Source organism: Somniosus microcephalus, chromosome 25 (assembly GCF_052327205.1).
Source record: "Somniosus microcephalus isolate GS21.2 chromosome 25, FLI_Smic_1.0, whole genome shotgun sequence".
Lineage (NCBI taxonomy): Eukaryota > Metazoa > Chordata > Chondrichthyes > Squaliformes > Somniosidae > Somniosus > Somniosus microcephalus.
Genome location: NC_141011.1, coordinates 39,471,774 through 39,489,104, shown reverse-complemented (window position 1 = coordinate 39,489,104; position 17,331 = coordinate 39,471,774). Strand labels below are relative to the sequence as shown.

General features: G+C 49.3%; 1 protein-coding gene across 1 annotated transcript in view; it reads left to right on the top strand.

Annotated features, from left to right (window-relative positions):
• LOC147100718 (1-phosphatidylinositol 4,5-bisphosphate phosphodiesterase eta-2-like) overlaps positions 1–17,331 on the top strand; it is a 156,240-nt gene that overhangs the window by 25,181 nt on the left and 113,728 nt on the right. Inside the window, exons 3-4 of the mRNA XM_085967247.1 lie at positions 1,563–1,806; positions 5,409–5,538. Of these exons, the coding sequence (XP_085823373.1) occupies positions 1,563–1,806; positions 5,409–5,538 (374 nt within the window). The remainder of the gene's footprint in view (positions 1–1,562; positions 1,807–5,408; positions 5,539–17,331) is intronic.

Genomic DNA, 17,331 nt, shown 5'->3' with positions numbered 1-17,331 from the left:
CTGGGCTGACCCGGCCTAAAAAAAGCAAATGGTCATGACCGGGGTCGAAGGGCATCCTCGTCAATGGAACTCAGGCCTAGTGGAAAATGTGCCAGGATTCCACCAACACTAAGCCTGCTGTTTTTTGGCAAGTGGATTAGGAACTGCTCATCAAAGCTCGGAGGTTACAGTTGGGAAGTTGAATACATTCCCTATAAGCACCTTCAAGTGAGCCATCTGCAGCGTAAAGCTCCTCTCTCCTGCCCTGGCATTGCACTTTAACTGGAGTCTCAGAAAAGCAGCCCTACTCCCCATCCCCAGTTCTATTTCTGAGTGAGACGTCAGTCGGTGCCAAATTAGGTGTAATTTTATAGTGGACTAAGAAAAGGCAGATGGCTAAAAATTGAGTAGCGCCCCATTTGCTGCTACTTTAAGCGCCCCGGAAAAATTAGCGCCCTCGCGCCAGAAATTGTGTGGTTGCGCCCCAAGAGGGAAGCGGGGCGTTACTGGAAGCGCATCCCTCTTGGGGCGCTGCAAGTCAATATCTTAAAGGGGAGGGGCCTTGCGCAGCGCGACCCGGGGCCCAGCTGGGAGTGCTTCAAGAGAAGTGCCGGGCTCTTGGAGTGCAGCCGGCACTCCGCGGGGGGGTGGGGGGGGGCGGTTCAGGAGGCCGGGGACCGGAGCGCAGGCAGGTGCTGGCAGGCGGCCAGCAACAAAAATGGCCGCCCCGCACCTCACCTTTAAATTGCGCCTCCCCGGTCGCAGGTAGGCCTCCCTGACCCCGTCGGACATAACGTCCGGCGGTAAGTCAGGGGGCGCTCCCGAAGATCGCGACTGGGGCGCAACGCCGCAGGGCGCTACCGGTTAGCGCCGCCGCTAACCTCCCGCTGAATTTCACGGGTGGCGTGGGCGGGGCCGCGCTCGGGTGCTAGTTACTTTGCGCACAAAGCAACCCAATTTTCCCCCCCAGAGACTCCTCATCACTTTGTGCTGGATTTAAAGCCGGGTCCCAGAGGCCAGTGTTCTAGCCCCTGTGCCATCCAGTTACCATGGCAATAAGATCTGCTTATAGATAGCTCTTTAATGTTTGAAACGAAAGACAAAAAAGGTGGAAATGGGAGCTGCTGTGGCACAATATGTAATGGAGTGTTCAAATCCCTCCACGGCCTCACCCCTCCCAACCTCTGTGACCTCCTCCAGCTCTACAACCCTCTGAGATCTCTGGCCTCCTCCCATTCTGGCCTCCTGCTCATCCCCGATTGACATCGCTCACCATTGGCGGCCGTGCCTTCAGCTCCTAGGTGTTGTGGGCCACTACTTATCCCTCAACCAACATCAGTAAAACAGACCACCTGGCCATTATCACATTGCTGTTTGTGGGAGCTTGCTGTGCGCAAATTGGCTGCCGCATTTCCCTACATTACAACAGTGACTACACTTCAAAAGTACTTCGTTGGCTGTGAAGTGCCTTGGCACGTCCTGAGGTCATGAAAAGCGCGGTATAAATTCTGTTTCGAATATGATGATGATGTGGGTCGGTGTCTTCCATTTATAAAATGCCATGGTCTTCTTTCTGTGCCCAGTTTCAATAGACGCCATTCGAGAAGTGTGTGAGGGAAAGCAGTCTGAGATCTTCCAGCGTTATCCAGACGGGAGCTTCGACCCAAACTGCTGCTTCAGCATTTATTATGGGGACCACATGGAATCTCTTGACCTGGTTTCCTCGAACGGTGAGGAGGCCCGAACATGGATTACAGGGCTCAAATACTTAATGGCAGGGATCAGCGATGAAGACAGCCTGTCAAAACGACAGAGGACGCGCGACCAATATCCTTTCCGACAATGACTTTCGGTCTTCCGCATGGTTACTGTTTCTGCATTTTCTTTTAATACTTAAAAAAAAAATTGCTTAAAGAAATGTCCTTGCGTTTTGATGAGACAGTGGGAGAGATTCCAGGATGTTTCATCACATGGCTTTGCACCTCCAAACTCTCTGCTTCCATGCTCCTGCCATTGGTCACCTGACACACCTGTCCTTGGGGCTCAACTCCTTCCCACAGCCAATTGCAAACTCTCTCTCACCCTAATTGGATGATTCTTGACTGTCTGTCAAAGAGTCCTTTTCCCCCCATATCCAATATTTTGGTACCTAAAAAAACAATATTTTTTAAATAAAATACACAATTATTTTTATGACCCAATTATTTTTCTCCTGGGTTTGCTCCCACCAGTGTCTTGGAGATTCATCTTCAATCCCTGGAGACGCCAGGGCAATCCTGGAGAGTTGGCAACCCTACTACGAGGCCACTAAAACCAATGCCAAGCCTCCTGGTCAAGTGGTTCAGAGTTTGGGGAGCTGTTATTTCAGTGTTCTTGCCTTAAACTGGAAATGAGACCCCGGCCAGGCCACTAGTCACCTTATTTACGTTGGCCTTTTTTCAGTATTAGGGCACTTAGGGAAGGAAAAGATGAGAGGGGGGGGGGTAGAACTGTCTTGAATAATGAAATTCCTAAAGCAGGAATCCCCAAACTCGGTGGGCTGCACAGGTGCAGTACAGTTACCTCCGTGTCGCTGTTCATTTATATTTATTATATTACATGCTGTGCATACAAAGTGATTTGGTGTACTCATTTAGGATTTAATCAGCAGTCAGGGAACAATGCGGAAAACAAACCTTCCCAAGCCTTCAGTCAATAAATTTCAAACAGGGCAAGGCAGCGGAGTATGAATACAAGTGCAAATTGAAACGGGGTCACCCAGGGTTCGCGAGCTGGGGAGCAGCTTGTAGTTCGGACTCCCGGGGATGGAATTTCCTCCCCAGGAGCCAGAGCTTGGCGTGTGGAAGCCCTTATCTCAAATTCAAACGAATGGGTGGAAAATCTTCAGCAGCTTGTGACCGATTTGCAATAAGGGCACCGTCGCTCCAAGCTCTTGCCCTCCGGCGCTGGACGGGCAAAACTGTCCCCATAGCTTGAAAGTAACCCTGATAGTCATAGAATGATCTGGAATGATCAGGGATCTTGGCTACAAGGACAGGTTGGAGAAGCTGGATTTGTTTTCATTAGAGCAAAGGGGGTTGAGGGGTGATTTGATAGAGGTGTACAATATTATGACGGGTTTGGATAGGCTAGACGGAGAAAGGCTGTTCCCACTAGTTGATGGTACAAGGACTAGGGGACACAGATTTAAGGTTTTAGGTTTTGGACAAGAGATACAGTGGGGACGTGAGGAAAAACTCCTTTACGCAGCGAGTGGTGAGGACCTGGAACCTCGCTGCTGATGGAAGTGGTGGAAGCGGAGACACTCAGTGTTTTCAAGGGGAGACTGGGTAGGCACTTGAGGGAAATCAACTTGCAGGGCTATGGGGGATAGAGCGGGGCAATGGGACTGGATTGCTCCACAGAGAGCCAGCACAGACTCGATAGGCCGAATGGCTGTGCTGTAAATTTCTATGATACAGCATGGAGGGAGGCCATTCGGCCCATCCAATTAGTCCCGCTCCCCCTGCTGGTGATTCCCTTGGATTGGGTTAAACGGAGGCTTGCCAACTCTGCTGGGACATGTTCCTGGTGGTTTCAGCGCTTGACCTTGCACCTCCAACCTCCCCGCCCAGTCAAAAATTATTTTTCCCCATCATCTCCAATATTTTTTAAATTAATAAACTGAAGTGTTCAAAGAGAATGGAAAAAAAAGTGATTTTTTTTTAATGCCCCTGTGATTTTTCTCCCGGTTTGTGCTGGCAGCAGTGTCCTGGAGACTAATCGTTAATTCCTGGAGGCTCCAGGGCAATCCTGGAGGGTTGGCAACCCGTTCATCTCTAAATGGTCTGATTAATCCCGCTTTGCCCCAGCTCTTTTTTTGAGTTCTGACGGTGAACACCAGACTCTGAGCAGCTTGTGTTTAATATTGAAGACTCCTGCGGTGTCTCATTTCCAGCACCAATATCTTTTTCCTTCCCATTTATAGAGTGGGGGTTTTCCTCCTCACCCGAGCAGCCATTGTGCCTCATAGTCTACTGGCAGCTGTGTCTCACCTGATGTTAATGTCACACTCATTACTATTAATGGTTATATGGCAGGAAGATAAAAACAAACAACACAGCAGCCCGTCACATCACAACACACTCCTAATGCTGACTAAAGGTGAGGACGGCTTTCTGCCTGTTAATGGATATCCTGAGCAGACACCGCAGTGAAAACAAAACAACTTGAAGTTCCAGGCCCTCGTGACCTGCTGATGAGAGGCAGCTGCTGACCTCTTCCTGCCAACTTGCTGCTTCATCGATGGAAAACAGTTCCGAGCCGAACCGGTCTTTTGGCTGCGTTAGATGAAAGAGTGACACGGAGGCAGAGCTGGATGTCACTGTGTGGGGTATCGGAGGGAGGCTGCACTTTGGTGAATTGCATTTCCCTGTATTTTAAGGAGAGCTTATAAGAATGTTTAGGGTCAGGAAGAGACCATTAGGTGCAACAAGCCCAGCTGTTTTATCGATCAACCTCACGTACTCACCTTTTCATCATATCCCTCAATCCCTTCCCAACGTATCCCTCAATCCCTTCCCAGCGTATCCCTCAATCCCTTCCCATCGAATCCCTCAATCCCTTCCCATCGAATCCCTCAATCCCTTCCCATCGAATCCCTCAATCCCTTCCCATCGAATCCCTCAATCCCTTCCCAGCGTATCCCTCAATCCCTTCCCATCGAATCCCTCAATCCCTTCCCAACGTATCCCTCAATCCCTTCCCATCGAATCCCTCAATCCCTTCCCATCGAATCCCTCAATCCCTTCCCATCGAATCCCTCAATCCCTTCCCAGCATATCCCTCAATCCCTTCCCATCGAATCCCTCAATCCCTTCCCACCGCATCCCTCAATCCCTTCCCACCGTATCCTCAATTTCTTACCATATCCCCGCAATCCCTTCCCAATGTATCCCTCAATCACTTATCATTGTATCCCTGAATCCTTTTTACCGTATCCTTTAATCCGTCTCATTGCATCCTCAGTTCCTTCTTACCGTATTCTCCAATCCCTTTTTTACTGTATCCCTCAATCCTTTCTCACCCAAACCTCAATCCTGCTCGTCAATTTCCTCAACCCCTTCGCACTGTATCCTAATTTCTTCAACTTTTCCCAATTTAAATTCCCCAAACCATCCTTCAGTATCCCAGTTTGATGTCTGGGTCTGTCAGAACAAAGTGTTTTTTTTTAAATTACTGGTCAATCTTGGAGTGTCCTTGATGGACCAGAGCATAAGAGAGACATGGAGAGACCACTCAGCCCATCAAGCCTCCAGCTTCCACGCACGCTGTACAGTGTACCCGATCCTGCAGTCTACCCCATCCCACACGTAAATGCTCCCTGATCCCTAAAGGTAATCAAGGAAGATGAGGCCCATTTTTCTGTATTGTCCTTAACTGCTATTGACGTGGCTAAAGCAGACATTTGCGGAGGCAGATAAGAATGGGGACGGGTCCCTGAGTGTTGGCGAGGTCCTCCAGTTGATGCATAAACTCAATGTCAATCTGCCGCGCCAGAAAGTCAAGCAGATGTTCAAGGTAAGAGGATTCTCCGGCAGATCCACTGATTAGGACACATTTTCCAAATCTTAGTCCACAGTGAATGCGTACTGACGTACCCCGTCATCTTCCAATGTACCCTCCCTACGGGGCAGGACTCAGGAAAAAAATAAAGAACTTGCCTTTCTATAGCGCCATTCACATCCTTAGGATGTCCCAAAGCAGACTTTAGCCAATGAAGTACTTTTGAAGCGTAGACACTGTTGTAATGTAGGAAACGCGGCAGCCAATTTGCGCACAGCAAGCTCCCACAAACAGCAATGACCAGATAATCTGTTTTTTAGTGATGTTGGTTGAGGGATAAAAATTGGCCAGGGCACTTGGGAGAACTCCCCTGCTCTTCTTCCATTAGTGGCCATGGGATCTTTTACATCCACCTGAGGTCAAGCTTTTGGTCACCTGTCCTAATATCTCCTTGTGTGGCTCTGTGTCAATTTTTGTTTGATTACGCTCCTGTGAAGCACCTTGGGGTGTTTCACTACATTGAAGGTGCTATATAAATGCAAGCTGTTGTTGCTGCCTGAGCTGCCTGGGTCTGCCGCTATCAACCAGCCAGGACCGTGCCAACTAACCTTACGTACAATCCAGATTCATGCAGACAACCGATGGTGTGTGTGTGTGGTCCACCGTCAGAGTGCGGAATAATAGCTTGCAGTATAATTGTCGTCTGCTTTCTTACATTGGTTCGAGTCCTAAAGTTCTGTTGCACCCTCACATGCACCACTGTGATTTAATTGGAATATGTGACACATTGACACTGGTGTGCAATGGTTCGGATTGACAGGTACTAAGTGGGCATACTAGTTTGGATGATCCAGCTCTCAGACTGACTCATCTTGGATAAGCTGCTTCCAAAGGGCGTGAGTCACCTATCAAACCCAAACCACGATGGTTTGGATTGGGACGCGCGTTTGCATAATGAATGCTGCTTGGCTGAATCATTCTGAATGATAATGATATCACTCACTCCTAGCTAATCAGCACTGATCAGCGAGGTGATCTGTGCTCATTACATCTCATTTACAAAGATCAAATTGAACTGCCTCTTGAAGAACCGAATGACTGCGGAGTAGAGGTGGGGAATGGGAAATGTTCAAAGATGAATTTGAAACCCATTTATAATGTCTTGTTTAAGAACGTTTTTGAAATGGTTTATATAATGGTTCATAATGGCTTCACGAAGACCCACGCTAGTTTTCGAATTTGGTTAGAGTGATTTACGATGGCTCTATAAAGAATTAGATCATTTATAAATGTGGTCGGAGGTGCTTTTGGGAGTATAGTCTCAAATCCCTCTAACATTATTTAATCTGCTCAACTAACTGCATGTAGTTCCAGGCATGGAGGAGCCAACAGATGTTTATCTCGGAAAGGGAGTTAACATAGAAACATAGAAACATAGAAGATAGGAGCAGGAGTAGGCCATTCGGCCCCTCGAGCCTGCTCCGCCATTCAATGCGATCATGGCTGATCATCCAAATTCAGTACCCTGTCCCTGCTTTCTCCCCGTATCCCTTGATCCCTTTAGCCTTAAGAAATATATCCAACTCCTTCTTCAATATATTTAATGAATTGGCCTCTACTGCCTTCTGTGGTAGAGAATTCCACAGGTTCACCACTCTCTGGGTGAAGAAATTCCTCCTCATTTCTGTCCTAAATGGCCTACCCCTTATCCTTAGACTGTGACCCCTGGTTCTGGACTCCCCGACCATCGGGAACATCCTTCCTGCATCTAGTCTGTCCAGTCCTGTCAGAATTTTATAAGTTTCAATGAGATCCCCTCTCATTCTTCGAAACTCCAGCGAGTACAAGCCCAATCGACCCAATCTCTCCTCATACGTCATTCCTGCCATCCCAGGTATCAGCCTGGTGAATCTTCGCTGAACTCCTTCCATGGCAAGAACATCCTTCCTCAGATAAGGCGACCAAAACTGCACACAATACTCAAGATGTGGTCTCACCAAGGCCCTGTACAACTGCAGCAAGACATGCTTGTTCCTGTACTCAAACCCTCTCGCTACGAAGGCCAACATACCATTTGCCTTCTTAACCGCCTGCTGCACCTGCATGCTTACCTTCAGCGACTGGTGCACAAGGACACCCAGGTCTCGTTGCACTTCCCCTCTCCCAATCTATTGCCATTCAGATAATAATCTGCATTCGTGTTAAAGCCTCCTAACTGCAAAATAAACTTAAGTTACAAGCATATCAGTTCGACATACCAGGGTTAAAAGGGTTATACTATAAGGACGGTTTGCATAGACTAGGCTTGTATTCCCTTGAGTATAGAAGATTATGGGGTGATGCAATTGAGGTGTTTAAGATGATTAAATGATTTAATAAGGTAGAGAGAGGGAAACTATTTCCTCTGGTGGGGGGAGTTCAGAACAAGGGGGCATAACCTTAAAATTAGAGCCAGGCCGTTCAGGGGTGATGTCAGGAAGCATTTCTTCACACAAAGGGTGGTGGAAATCTAGAACTCTCCCCAAAAAAGCTGTTGAGACTAGAGGACAATTGAAAATTTCAAAACTGAGATTGATAGATTTTTGGCCAAAGGTATTAAGAGTTTCAAAGCCAAGGTGGGTAGATGGAGTTAAGGTACAGATCAGCCATGATCTCCTTCAATGGCGGAACAGGCTCAAGGGGCTGAATGGCCTCCTCCTGTTCCTACGTTCCTATGACAGAAGTCTTCCTAATGGTAGTTGAGATGTTCTATTGGGGATTCCTGAAGTTGTGCAGAAGGGAAAGGCTGAAGAAACATAGAATAAAAAAAGTTTTAAAAGTAGATCATTGAAAAACATATGCCATTTAATATTCTCCCATTCCATTGTAGAAATGAGGGGTGCTCTTCAAAGTGCTGCTTACTGTGTGGCAGTTTTTCTTTCTCTACCGCCTTCCAATTTTCTCCCCTCCTCTCTTGAAACCTCTGACACTAGCTCATCAGTGTTGGCTGACCTCACCAAGCTAGCCAAAGTGGTCATTTAATCCTACACGGGGTTAGACAGTATGTCTGATCCTATCCTCACTCACCTTGTGCACTTCCAGCAGGGGTCACTGGATAATGATCAGGAGAGGAAACCTTGGCTTTATTCCCTCCACCCCACCCTGCCTGCACCTTCTAGCCCATGGGGCCCTAAGGCCAATTGAAGAGCCCTTGATTTTGCCCCAGCTGAGAGATCAGACACTCCAGCACAGACCAGGGATCAGAACTAGACTTTAAGGCTGTTCAGCCCTGGGACACAGAACCACCCGAACCATTTGTTGAGCTCACAAAATAATTCTCCATGTTTTTTTTCCTGTTAATTACTGATACAGTCTGCAAAGGGATATAGATAGACTAAGTGAGTGGGCAGTAAGGTGGCAGATGGAGTATAATGTAGGGAAATGTGAGGTTATTCACTTTGGTAGGAAGAATAGAAAAACCGAATATTTTTTAAATGGTGAGAAACTTTCAAATGTTGGTGTTCAGAGAGATTTGGGTGTCCTCATGCAAGAAACACAGAAAGCTAGCATGCAGGTACAGCAAGCAGTAAGGAAGACAAATGGCATGTTGGCCTTTATTGCAAGGGGTTGGAGTATAAAAGTAAGGAAGTCTTGCTACAATTGTACAGGGCCTTGGTGAGACCACACCTGGAGTACTGTGCACAGTTTTGGTCTCCTTATCTAAGGAAGGATATACTTGCCTTGGAGGCAGTGCAACGAAGGTTCACTAGATTGATTCCTGGGATGAGAGGGCTGTCCTAGGATGAGAGATTGTGTAGAATGGACCTATATTCTCTGGAGTTTAGAAGAATGAGAGGTGATCTCATTGAAACATACAAGATTCTGAAGGAGATTGACAGGGTAGATGCTGAGAGGCTGTTCCCCCTGGCTGGAGTGTCTAAAACTAGGGGGCATAGTCTCAGGATAAGGGGTAGGCCATTTAAGACTGAGATGAGGAGGAATTTCTTCACTCAGAGGGTTGTGAATCTTTGGAATTCTCTGCCCCAGAGGGCTGTGAATGCTGAGTCTTTGAGTATATTCAAGGTTGAGATAGATAGATTTTTGGACTCTATGGGAACCAAGGGATATGGAGATCGGGCAGGAAAGTGGAGTTGAGGTCAATGATCAGCCATGATCTTATTGAATGGCAGAGCAGGCTCGAGGAGCTGTATAGAAACATAGAAGATAGGAGCAGGAGTAGGCCATTCGGCTCCTCGAGCCTGCTCCGCCATTCAATGCGATCATGGCTGATCATCCAAATTCAGTACCCTGTCCCTGCTTTCTCCCCGTATCCCTTGATCCCCTTAGCATTAAGAAATATATCTAACTCCTTCTTGAATATATTTAATGAATTGGCCTCAACGGTCTTCTGTGGTAGAGAATTCCACAGGTTCACCACTCTCTGGGTGAAGAAATTCCTCCTCATCTCAGTCCTAAATGGCTTACCCCTTATCCTTAGACTGTGACCCCTGGTTCTGGACTACCCCGCCATCGGGAACAGCCTTCCTGATCTAGTCTGTCTAGTCCTGTTAGAATTTTATAAGTTTCAATGCAATCCCCTCTCATTCTTCTAAACTCTAGCGAATATAAGCCCAATCGACCCAATCTCTCTTCATGCGTCATTCCTGCCATCCCAGATATCAGTCTGGTGAATCTTCGCTACACTCCCTCCATGGCAAGAACATCCTTCCTCAGATAAGGCGACCAAAACTGCACACAATTCTCAAGGTGTGGTCTCACCAAGGCCCTGTACAACTGCAGCAAGACATCCTTGCTCCTGTACTCGAATCCTCTCGCTATGAAGGCCAGCATACCATTTACCTTCTTAACCGCCTGCTGCACCTGCATGCTTTCCTTCAGTGACTGGTGCACAAGAACACCCAGGTCTCGTTGCACTTCCCCCTTTCCCAATCTATTGCCGTTCAGATAATAATCTGCCGCCTTGTTTTTGCCACCAAAGTAGATAACCTCGCATTTATCCACATTATACTGCATCTGCCCAATCGCCCAACCTGTCCAAATCGTACTGGAGTTTCTCTGCATCCTCCTCACAGCACACACGCCCACCCAGCTTTGTGACGTCTGCAATGATGTGCCTCAATTATTCCGAGACTCGAAGTTAGCAGAACAAAAGTAAGGCTTTTATTAACTTAGAACATAACACACGTAAACTAGAGAGATGTCTTCCTTCAGGAGGCTGATGCCCGACTGACTTCGATTACAAAGGAGCCAGGTATGGGCGGAGCCCTGCACACAACCAATTCCAGCACATTCCAATACATAATACATGAGGACTGGGGGAAGGGGAAAAGACACAGAAAGCAGGCAGTTACAAGACACAGAAAACAGGCAGTGATGAATGGAATATATTTCATCACATTCACCCCTTCTATAGATTTAGTCTGTTCGGGGGTTTGATAGTCCTCTGCGACCGACGTGGCTGTTGTGGTGCCGCGGGTGTCGGCTGGGTGTCCCCGGTAGCCTCCTGGGTCTCTGCCGGGGGTGCCGCCGGGGTTGTTGAAGGGGTAGTTGGTGGGGGTGCCGTTGGTCGATGTTCTTCCGGGGGTGATGAAAGAGTAGTGGGTGGGTAAGGGTTGCTGTGATCGTCGTCGCTGCCATTGCCATGGTTGTTGTCGATGCCGGCTGGGGCGACGTCTTTTATGGACACGGTGTCCTCCCTTCCGTCGGCGTGCCGGACATATGCGTATTGGGGGTTGGCGTGGAGTAGGTGTACTGGCTCCACGAGCGGGTCCGTCTTGTGGCCCCTCACATGCCTTCGCACGAGTACCGGACCTGGGGTGGAGAGCCATGACGGCATGGATACGCCTGAGGTGGATTTCCGAGGAAAGACAAACATTCGTTCATGAGGCGTGGCATTAGTGGCCGTACACAATAGCGACCGTATCGAATGGAGCACATCCGAGAGGACTTCCTGCCAGCGGGAGATAGGGAGGCCCTTGGTCCTTAGAGCTAGAGTGACTGCTTTCCACACTGTCCCGTTCTCTCGCTCCACCTGGCCGTTACCCCGGGGGTTGTAGCTGGTGGTACGGCTCGTGGCGATCCCCTTGGACAGCATGTACTGGCGTAGCTCCTCACTCATGAAGGACGCCCCCCTATCCGTGTGGATATAGCTCGGCATACCGAACAGGCAGAACAGGCTGTTGAGGCATTTAATGACCGTGGTGCTGGTCATGTCTGGGCAGGGGAAGGCGAATGGGAAACGGGAGTATTCGTCCACAATGTTCAGGAAGTAAACGTTGCGGTCGACGGACGGGAGGGGGCCCTTGAAATCTAAGCTGAGCCGCTCGAAGGGCCGTGTAGCTTTGATTAAGTGGGCTCTATCTGGGCGGTAGAACCGAGGCTTGCACTCAGCGCAAGTGCGGCAGTTCCTGGTCAGAGACCGAACTTCCTCAATCGAGTAGGGTAAGTTACGGGACTTTATGAAGTGGAACAGCCGCGTGACCCCTGGGTGGCAGAGGTCGTTGTGGAGGGTCTGTAGCCGATCCTCGGTGGCGCTGGCACACATCCCTCGTGAGAGGGCGTCAGGGGATTCGTTAAGGGCCCCTGGCCGGTAAATGATGTCGTACTCGAAAGTGGAGAGCTCGATCCGCCACCTAAGAATCTTATCATTTTTAATCTTCCCCCTCTGTTTATTGTTGAACATAAACGCTACCGACCGCTGGTCGGTAAGTAGGGTGAAGCGTTTGCCGGCTAGGTAGTGGCGCCAGTGGCGCACTGCCTCCACGATGGCTTGGGCCTCCTTTTCCACGGAGGAGTGTCTGAACTCGGGCCCTTGGAGGGTCCTCGAGAAGAAAGCTACGGGCCGCCCTGCCTGGTTGAGGGTGGCCGCCAAGGCAAAGTCGGACGCATCACTTTCCACTTGAAATGGAGTGTTCTCGTCCACTGCCTGTAGCGTGGCCCGCTCAATATCCTGCTTAATGCTTTTGAAGGCGGCATGGGCCTCAGCAGAGAGCGGAAAAGAGGATGCTTTCAAGAGGGGGCGGGCTTTGTCGGAGTAGTTGGGGACCCATTGGGAATAGTAAGAAAATAACCCCAGGCACCTTTTCAGGGCTTTGGGAGTGTTGGGCAGGGGCAGCTCCCGTAGGGGGCGCAATCGGTCGGGGTCTGGTCCGATTTCCCCATTCTCCACCACGCTGCCCAGTATGCAGAGGCGCGTGGTGTTGAAAACGCACTTGTCCTCGTTATAGGTGAGGTTGAGTTTTTGTGCGGTTTTCAGGAACCTCTCGAGGTTCGAGTCGTGATCCTGCTGGTTGTGACCGCAGATGGTGACGTTGTCGAGGTAGGGGAAGGTTGCCTGCAAGTGGTGGTCATCGACCATGCGATCCATCTCCCTCTGAAAGACCGAGACCCCGTTCGTCACCCCAAAGGGGACTCTGAGGAATTGGTAGAGGCGTCCGTTCGCCTCGAAGGCGGTGTACGGGCGGTCCTCTGGTCTGATAGGGAGCTGGTGGTACGCTGACTTGAGGTCGATGGTGGAGAACACCCGGTATTGGGCGATTTGGTTCACCATTTCTGATATGCGGGGTAGCGGGTAGGCGTCTAGTAGGGTGTACCTGTTGATCGTTTGACTATAGTCGATCACCATCCGTTTCTTCTCGCTACCCCTTACCACTACCACTTGGGCGCGCCACGGGCTGTTGCTGCGTTCAATAATGCGCTCTTTCAGGAGCCTGTCTACCTCGGTCGCGATAAACCGCCTGTCCTCCCAGCTGTACCTCCTGCTTTTGGTCGCTATTGGCCGGCAGTTAGGGGTAAGGTTCGCGAATAGCGAAGGCGGCTTTACCTTCAGGGTAGCCAGACCGCACACTGTGAGGGGCGGCTGGGACCCACCGTACTTGAGCGTGATGCTTTGGTGGTTGCACTGGAAATCCAAACCCAAGATCACGCTCGCACATAGATTCTTCATGATTAATACTTTAAAATTATCATACACAGTTCCGTTAACGCACAATTGTACCGTGCAGTAACCCAGAATGGTCGATGTCTGGGTTTTATCGGCCATAGAGATGGTACCCTGAGCAGGGACCACCTTTAGGGAGAGTTGTTGTGCCAGTTCAGGGTGGATAAAACTCTCCGTGCTTCCACTGTCAATTAAGCATTTAACCCGGCACCCGTTTACCTCGATGTCCACCATTGATTTGGATAGCGGATGCGGCCTGGTCTGGTCCACTGTGACCGATGCCACTGTAGGGCCCTGATCGAGACAAGATGGCGTCCACGCTGTCTGCTCATAAGATGGCGGACCCCACGAGGTCGGGCAAGATGGCGTCCAAGATGGCCGCTCCCACGGCGCACACGCGGCGGTGGCGGGTTTTCCGGCGGTTGGTTTTCCGGCGGGGTTCCCTCTGCACACCTTCCCGAAGTGCCCCTTCTTACCGCACTTAAAGCAGGTGGTGCCTTTCGCTGGGCACAGGTTTCTGGTGTGCTTTGGCTGCCCGCAGAAGTAGCAGTTGGGTCCTTGACGCGTCGCGGCTGTCGTAGGGCTTCTGGGGGGAGAGCTGGGCCCCGCCGGTGTCGGGCTGCCGGGCGGGGAAGATGCCTTCCAAGATGGCGGCGCCCTCGGCGCACACGTGGCGGTGTGGGTGGCGCGGGCTGAAGAGTAGGCGTCCGAGTTTCTCTGGGCCATCTCCAGGGACCGCGCGGTGTCCGCGGCCTGTTTCAGGTCCAACTCCGTTTTTTTCCAGCAGTCTTTGCCGGATGTGAGTGGAGCTGAGGCCTGTGATAAAGGCATCGCGAACAAGCTCGTCGGTGTACACTGCGGCTTTTACATCTCGGCACTTACAGTCCTTGCCAAGCTTTTTCAGGATGCTTAGGAACTCCTCCACCGATTCCCCAGGTCGCTGTGCGCGAGTAGCGAGTAGATGCCTAGCATACACCTCATTCGTAGGCTGCTGGTAATGCGCCTTTAAGATGTTGCAGGCGGCCAGGTACGTATCGGCGTCTTGGATGAGGGGGTAAACCCGGTGGCTTACCCAATTCCGTAGCATTCCGAGTCTCATCTTCGCAGTGTCCGTAGCGTCTTTGACGGCTGCGGAATTGTCCAGGAAAAATTCCATACAGTCAAACCAGTGTCCGAAGCGTGCTGATGCGTCCGGAGCATGTTGATCCAAATCCAGACGTTCGGGTTTCAGGAGTTGATCCATAGTGTTGAAAATTTAAGTTAATAAAATTGATGTGCCTCAATTATTCCGAGACTCGAAGTTAGCAGAACAAAAGTAAGGCTTTTATTAACTTAGAACATAACACACGTAAACTAGAGAGATGTCTTCCTTCAGGAGGCTGATGCCCGACTGACTTCGATTACAAAGGAGCCAGGTATGGGCGGAGCCCTGCACACAACCAATTCCAGCACATTCCAATACATAATACATGAGGACTGGGGGAAGGGGAAAAGACACAGAAAGCAGGCAGTTACAAGACACAGAAAACAGGCAGTGATGAATGGAATATATTTCATCACATGCAAACTTGGAGATATTACATCTAGTTCCCTCGTCTAGATCATTTTTATATATTGTGAATAGCTGGGGTCCTAGCACCGATCCCTGCGGTACCTCACTAGTCACTGTTTATTCCTACTGTATGGCCTGCTCCTGCTCTTATTTCTTATGTTCTTATGTTCTTATAGTTTTATAATTGTGATAAAATTCTTGTTGAGTTGCATCTGTGCAATTTGCTCAAAGGAAGTCGCCCAGATGTGACGTGTTGTTATTTAAACCACAGCACAAAGTGTACCGGACAGATTGAAGTAGGTTGATGCTGTCTAGGATTGGATCGATCCTTGACTAGGGTTTCCGCTGCTTACTGGATGGGGGGGGATGGGGGGGGTGGTTGATGGTTTGGTCGAAGATGCCCTACCAAACTGAAGCTTGTTGAACATTTGCCTTGTGATGTGTTTTTAGCACAGACATTCTTTAAATGCACAGCCCAGTTGGTTTAGCAACTTCCATGGGTGGGGGGGGGGGGGGTTGATGGGGGAGGGGAATCGAGCAGAAACGGAACTGGTTCTTTAAGCCAAGTAAATCTGATGAACAACAAGTGCCTCCCCCATCTCCCCAGTATCACTAGACCCTGAGACGCCTGCGCAAATTCCATTTCCCCCTTCTCCATTCCCCCCTGCTCCATTCCCCCTCGCAGTATGAAAGCAGTAATTATCTGAGAAGCGATAGCATGCACTTGTCAGGTTGTGTAAAATCACTGTTGATGTAAAGGGTTTGCTTGAGGGCTCCGTATAAAATTGTCTAATTTCTTTAGCCTTTACAGAATTGCACACATCATTAAGTAACGACTGTACTTAATAGCTAATGCCATATGTCTTCCTCCAGCCCAGATGGCAGAGCTTAGCACATAATCGGAAGTGTCGTTCATCCTATTAGAAGAGCGTTAATCTTGTTATTGCATGTTTCACATCATTTTCATGACCATCAGTTTCCATATGACACATAATTGTTTTCTGTAAGTTACAGATTTTAAAACCCTGGTTTGGGCTAAATTAAAAACCCCGATAAGTCAACTAATTTCATTTGACAGTGTTTTCCCTTCCCTCTTACTTTCTCCTCTCTCTTTTTTGTCTGGCTGATGAGAGCTAAGGATATACCAGCGTGCACTCCAAACCCAGTGACCTGGTCTCTGACCCAATAGCCTAGCTGATAACTGACAAATCTCGTCACTCAACGGTGCTGGCAGACAGCAGGTGATTGTAAACCACGGTTCAGTCTTTATCTGCCCTTTTCTCGTGTCAACGTTTGATGTGACTAGGATTAATCGAGGTGGAGCTGATCTGTGCCCAGCAGCTCTGGGCTCCAGCTGCAGGGACACTGCCGGGCAAAGCATTTGGTGGCAAGTTCGCTAGTGCAAAGTGACATGAATCTTGTCATTCATGTGAAAATGACTTACGCAATGATACTGGGCGCCCTGCTGGTGGCGCTGTCCAGGGAGAGTATAAATACTCAGGCCCAGGCCCAGCTTGCTCAGGACATTCTTTAACAGGAACTAGTGAAGGACACAACTAGATCTCCATGTTGAAAAACAGTTGATTATAGCCTTGTTTAATACTTAGACCAAGTGCCTAGTAGTTTTCTTACGTCACAAAGATGCCGACAGGGAGTGGGGTGGCCAACTCTGGTTGGACAGATTCCTGAAGGCGCCGTCACATGACCTCCTGCCTCTAACTGCCCCGCCTCCACACTCCCGCCATTGGTCGCCCGACATGTCCATCCTCCGCCAATTGGAAAGCAAATAGACTCTTCGTTACCTGATTGGATTATTCTTTCCTGTCGAACAGCCTTTTCTCCCCATCGCCGATATTTTTAATCACTAATAAAGAACACAATTTTTAATGCTCCTATTATTTTTCTCCTGGGTCGCTCAGAGCAGTGTCCGGGAGATTAATCTTTCATTCCTGGAGACTCCAGGGCAAACCAGGAGGGTTGGCCACCCTAGCAGGAAGTCATGCTTGACAGGAGCATGGGTTGGAAAATCGGTGTTACAGTGTTGTAGCCTTATCTCCAAACCCACTCTTCCTTTGAGAGCAGCATCCCGCTAGGAGCGGTGAATCTACCCTTCATTCTGTAATTGCCGATCGACATCAAATCATCCCTTCTAACCTAAAGGTTCTAAACCCAAAGACCCGTTTTCTCAGACATTGGTGGTTGATCACACGTCTTAAATATCTATTTTCCTAACGATTTTTGGGGGGGCGGGGGTTCTTTTTCCCATCCTCTGAGCTTTTCTTGTGCACCATCGGTGGTTCTTTACACCATCTTGTGT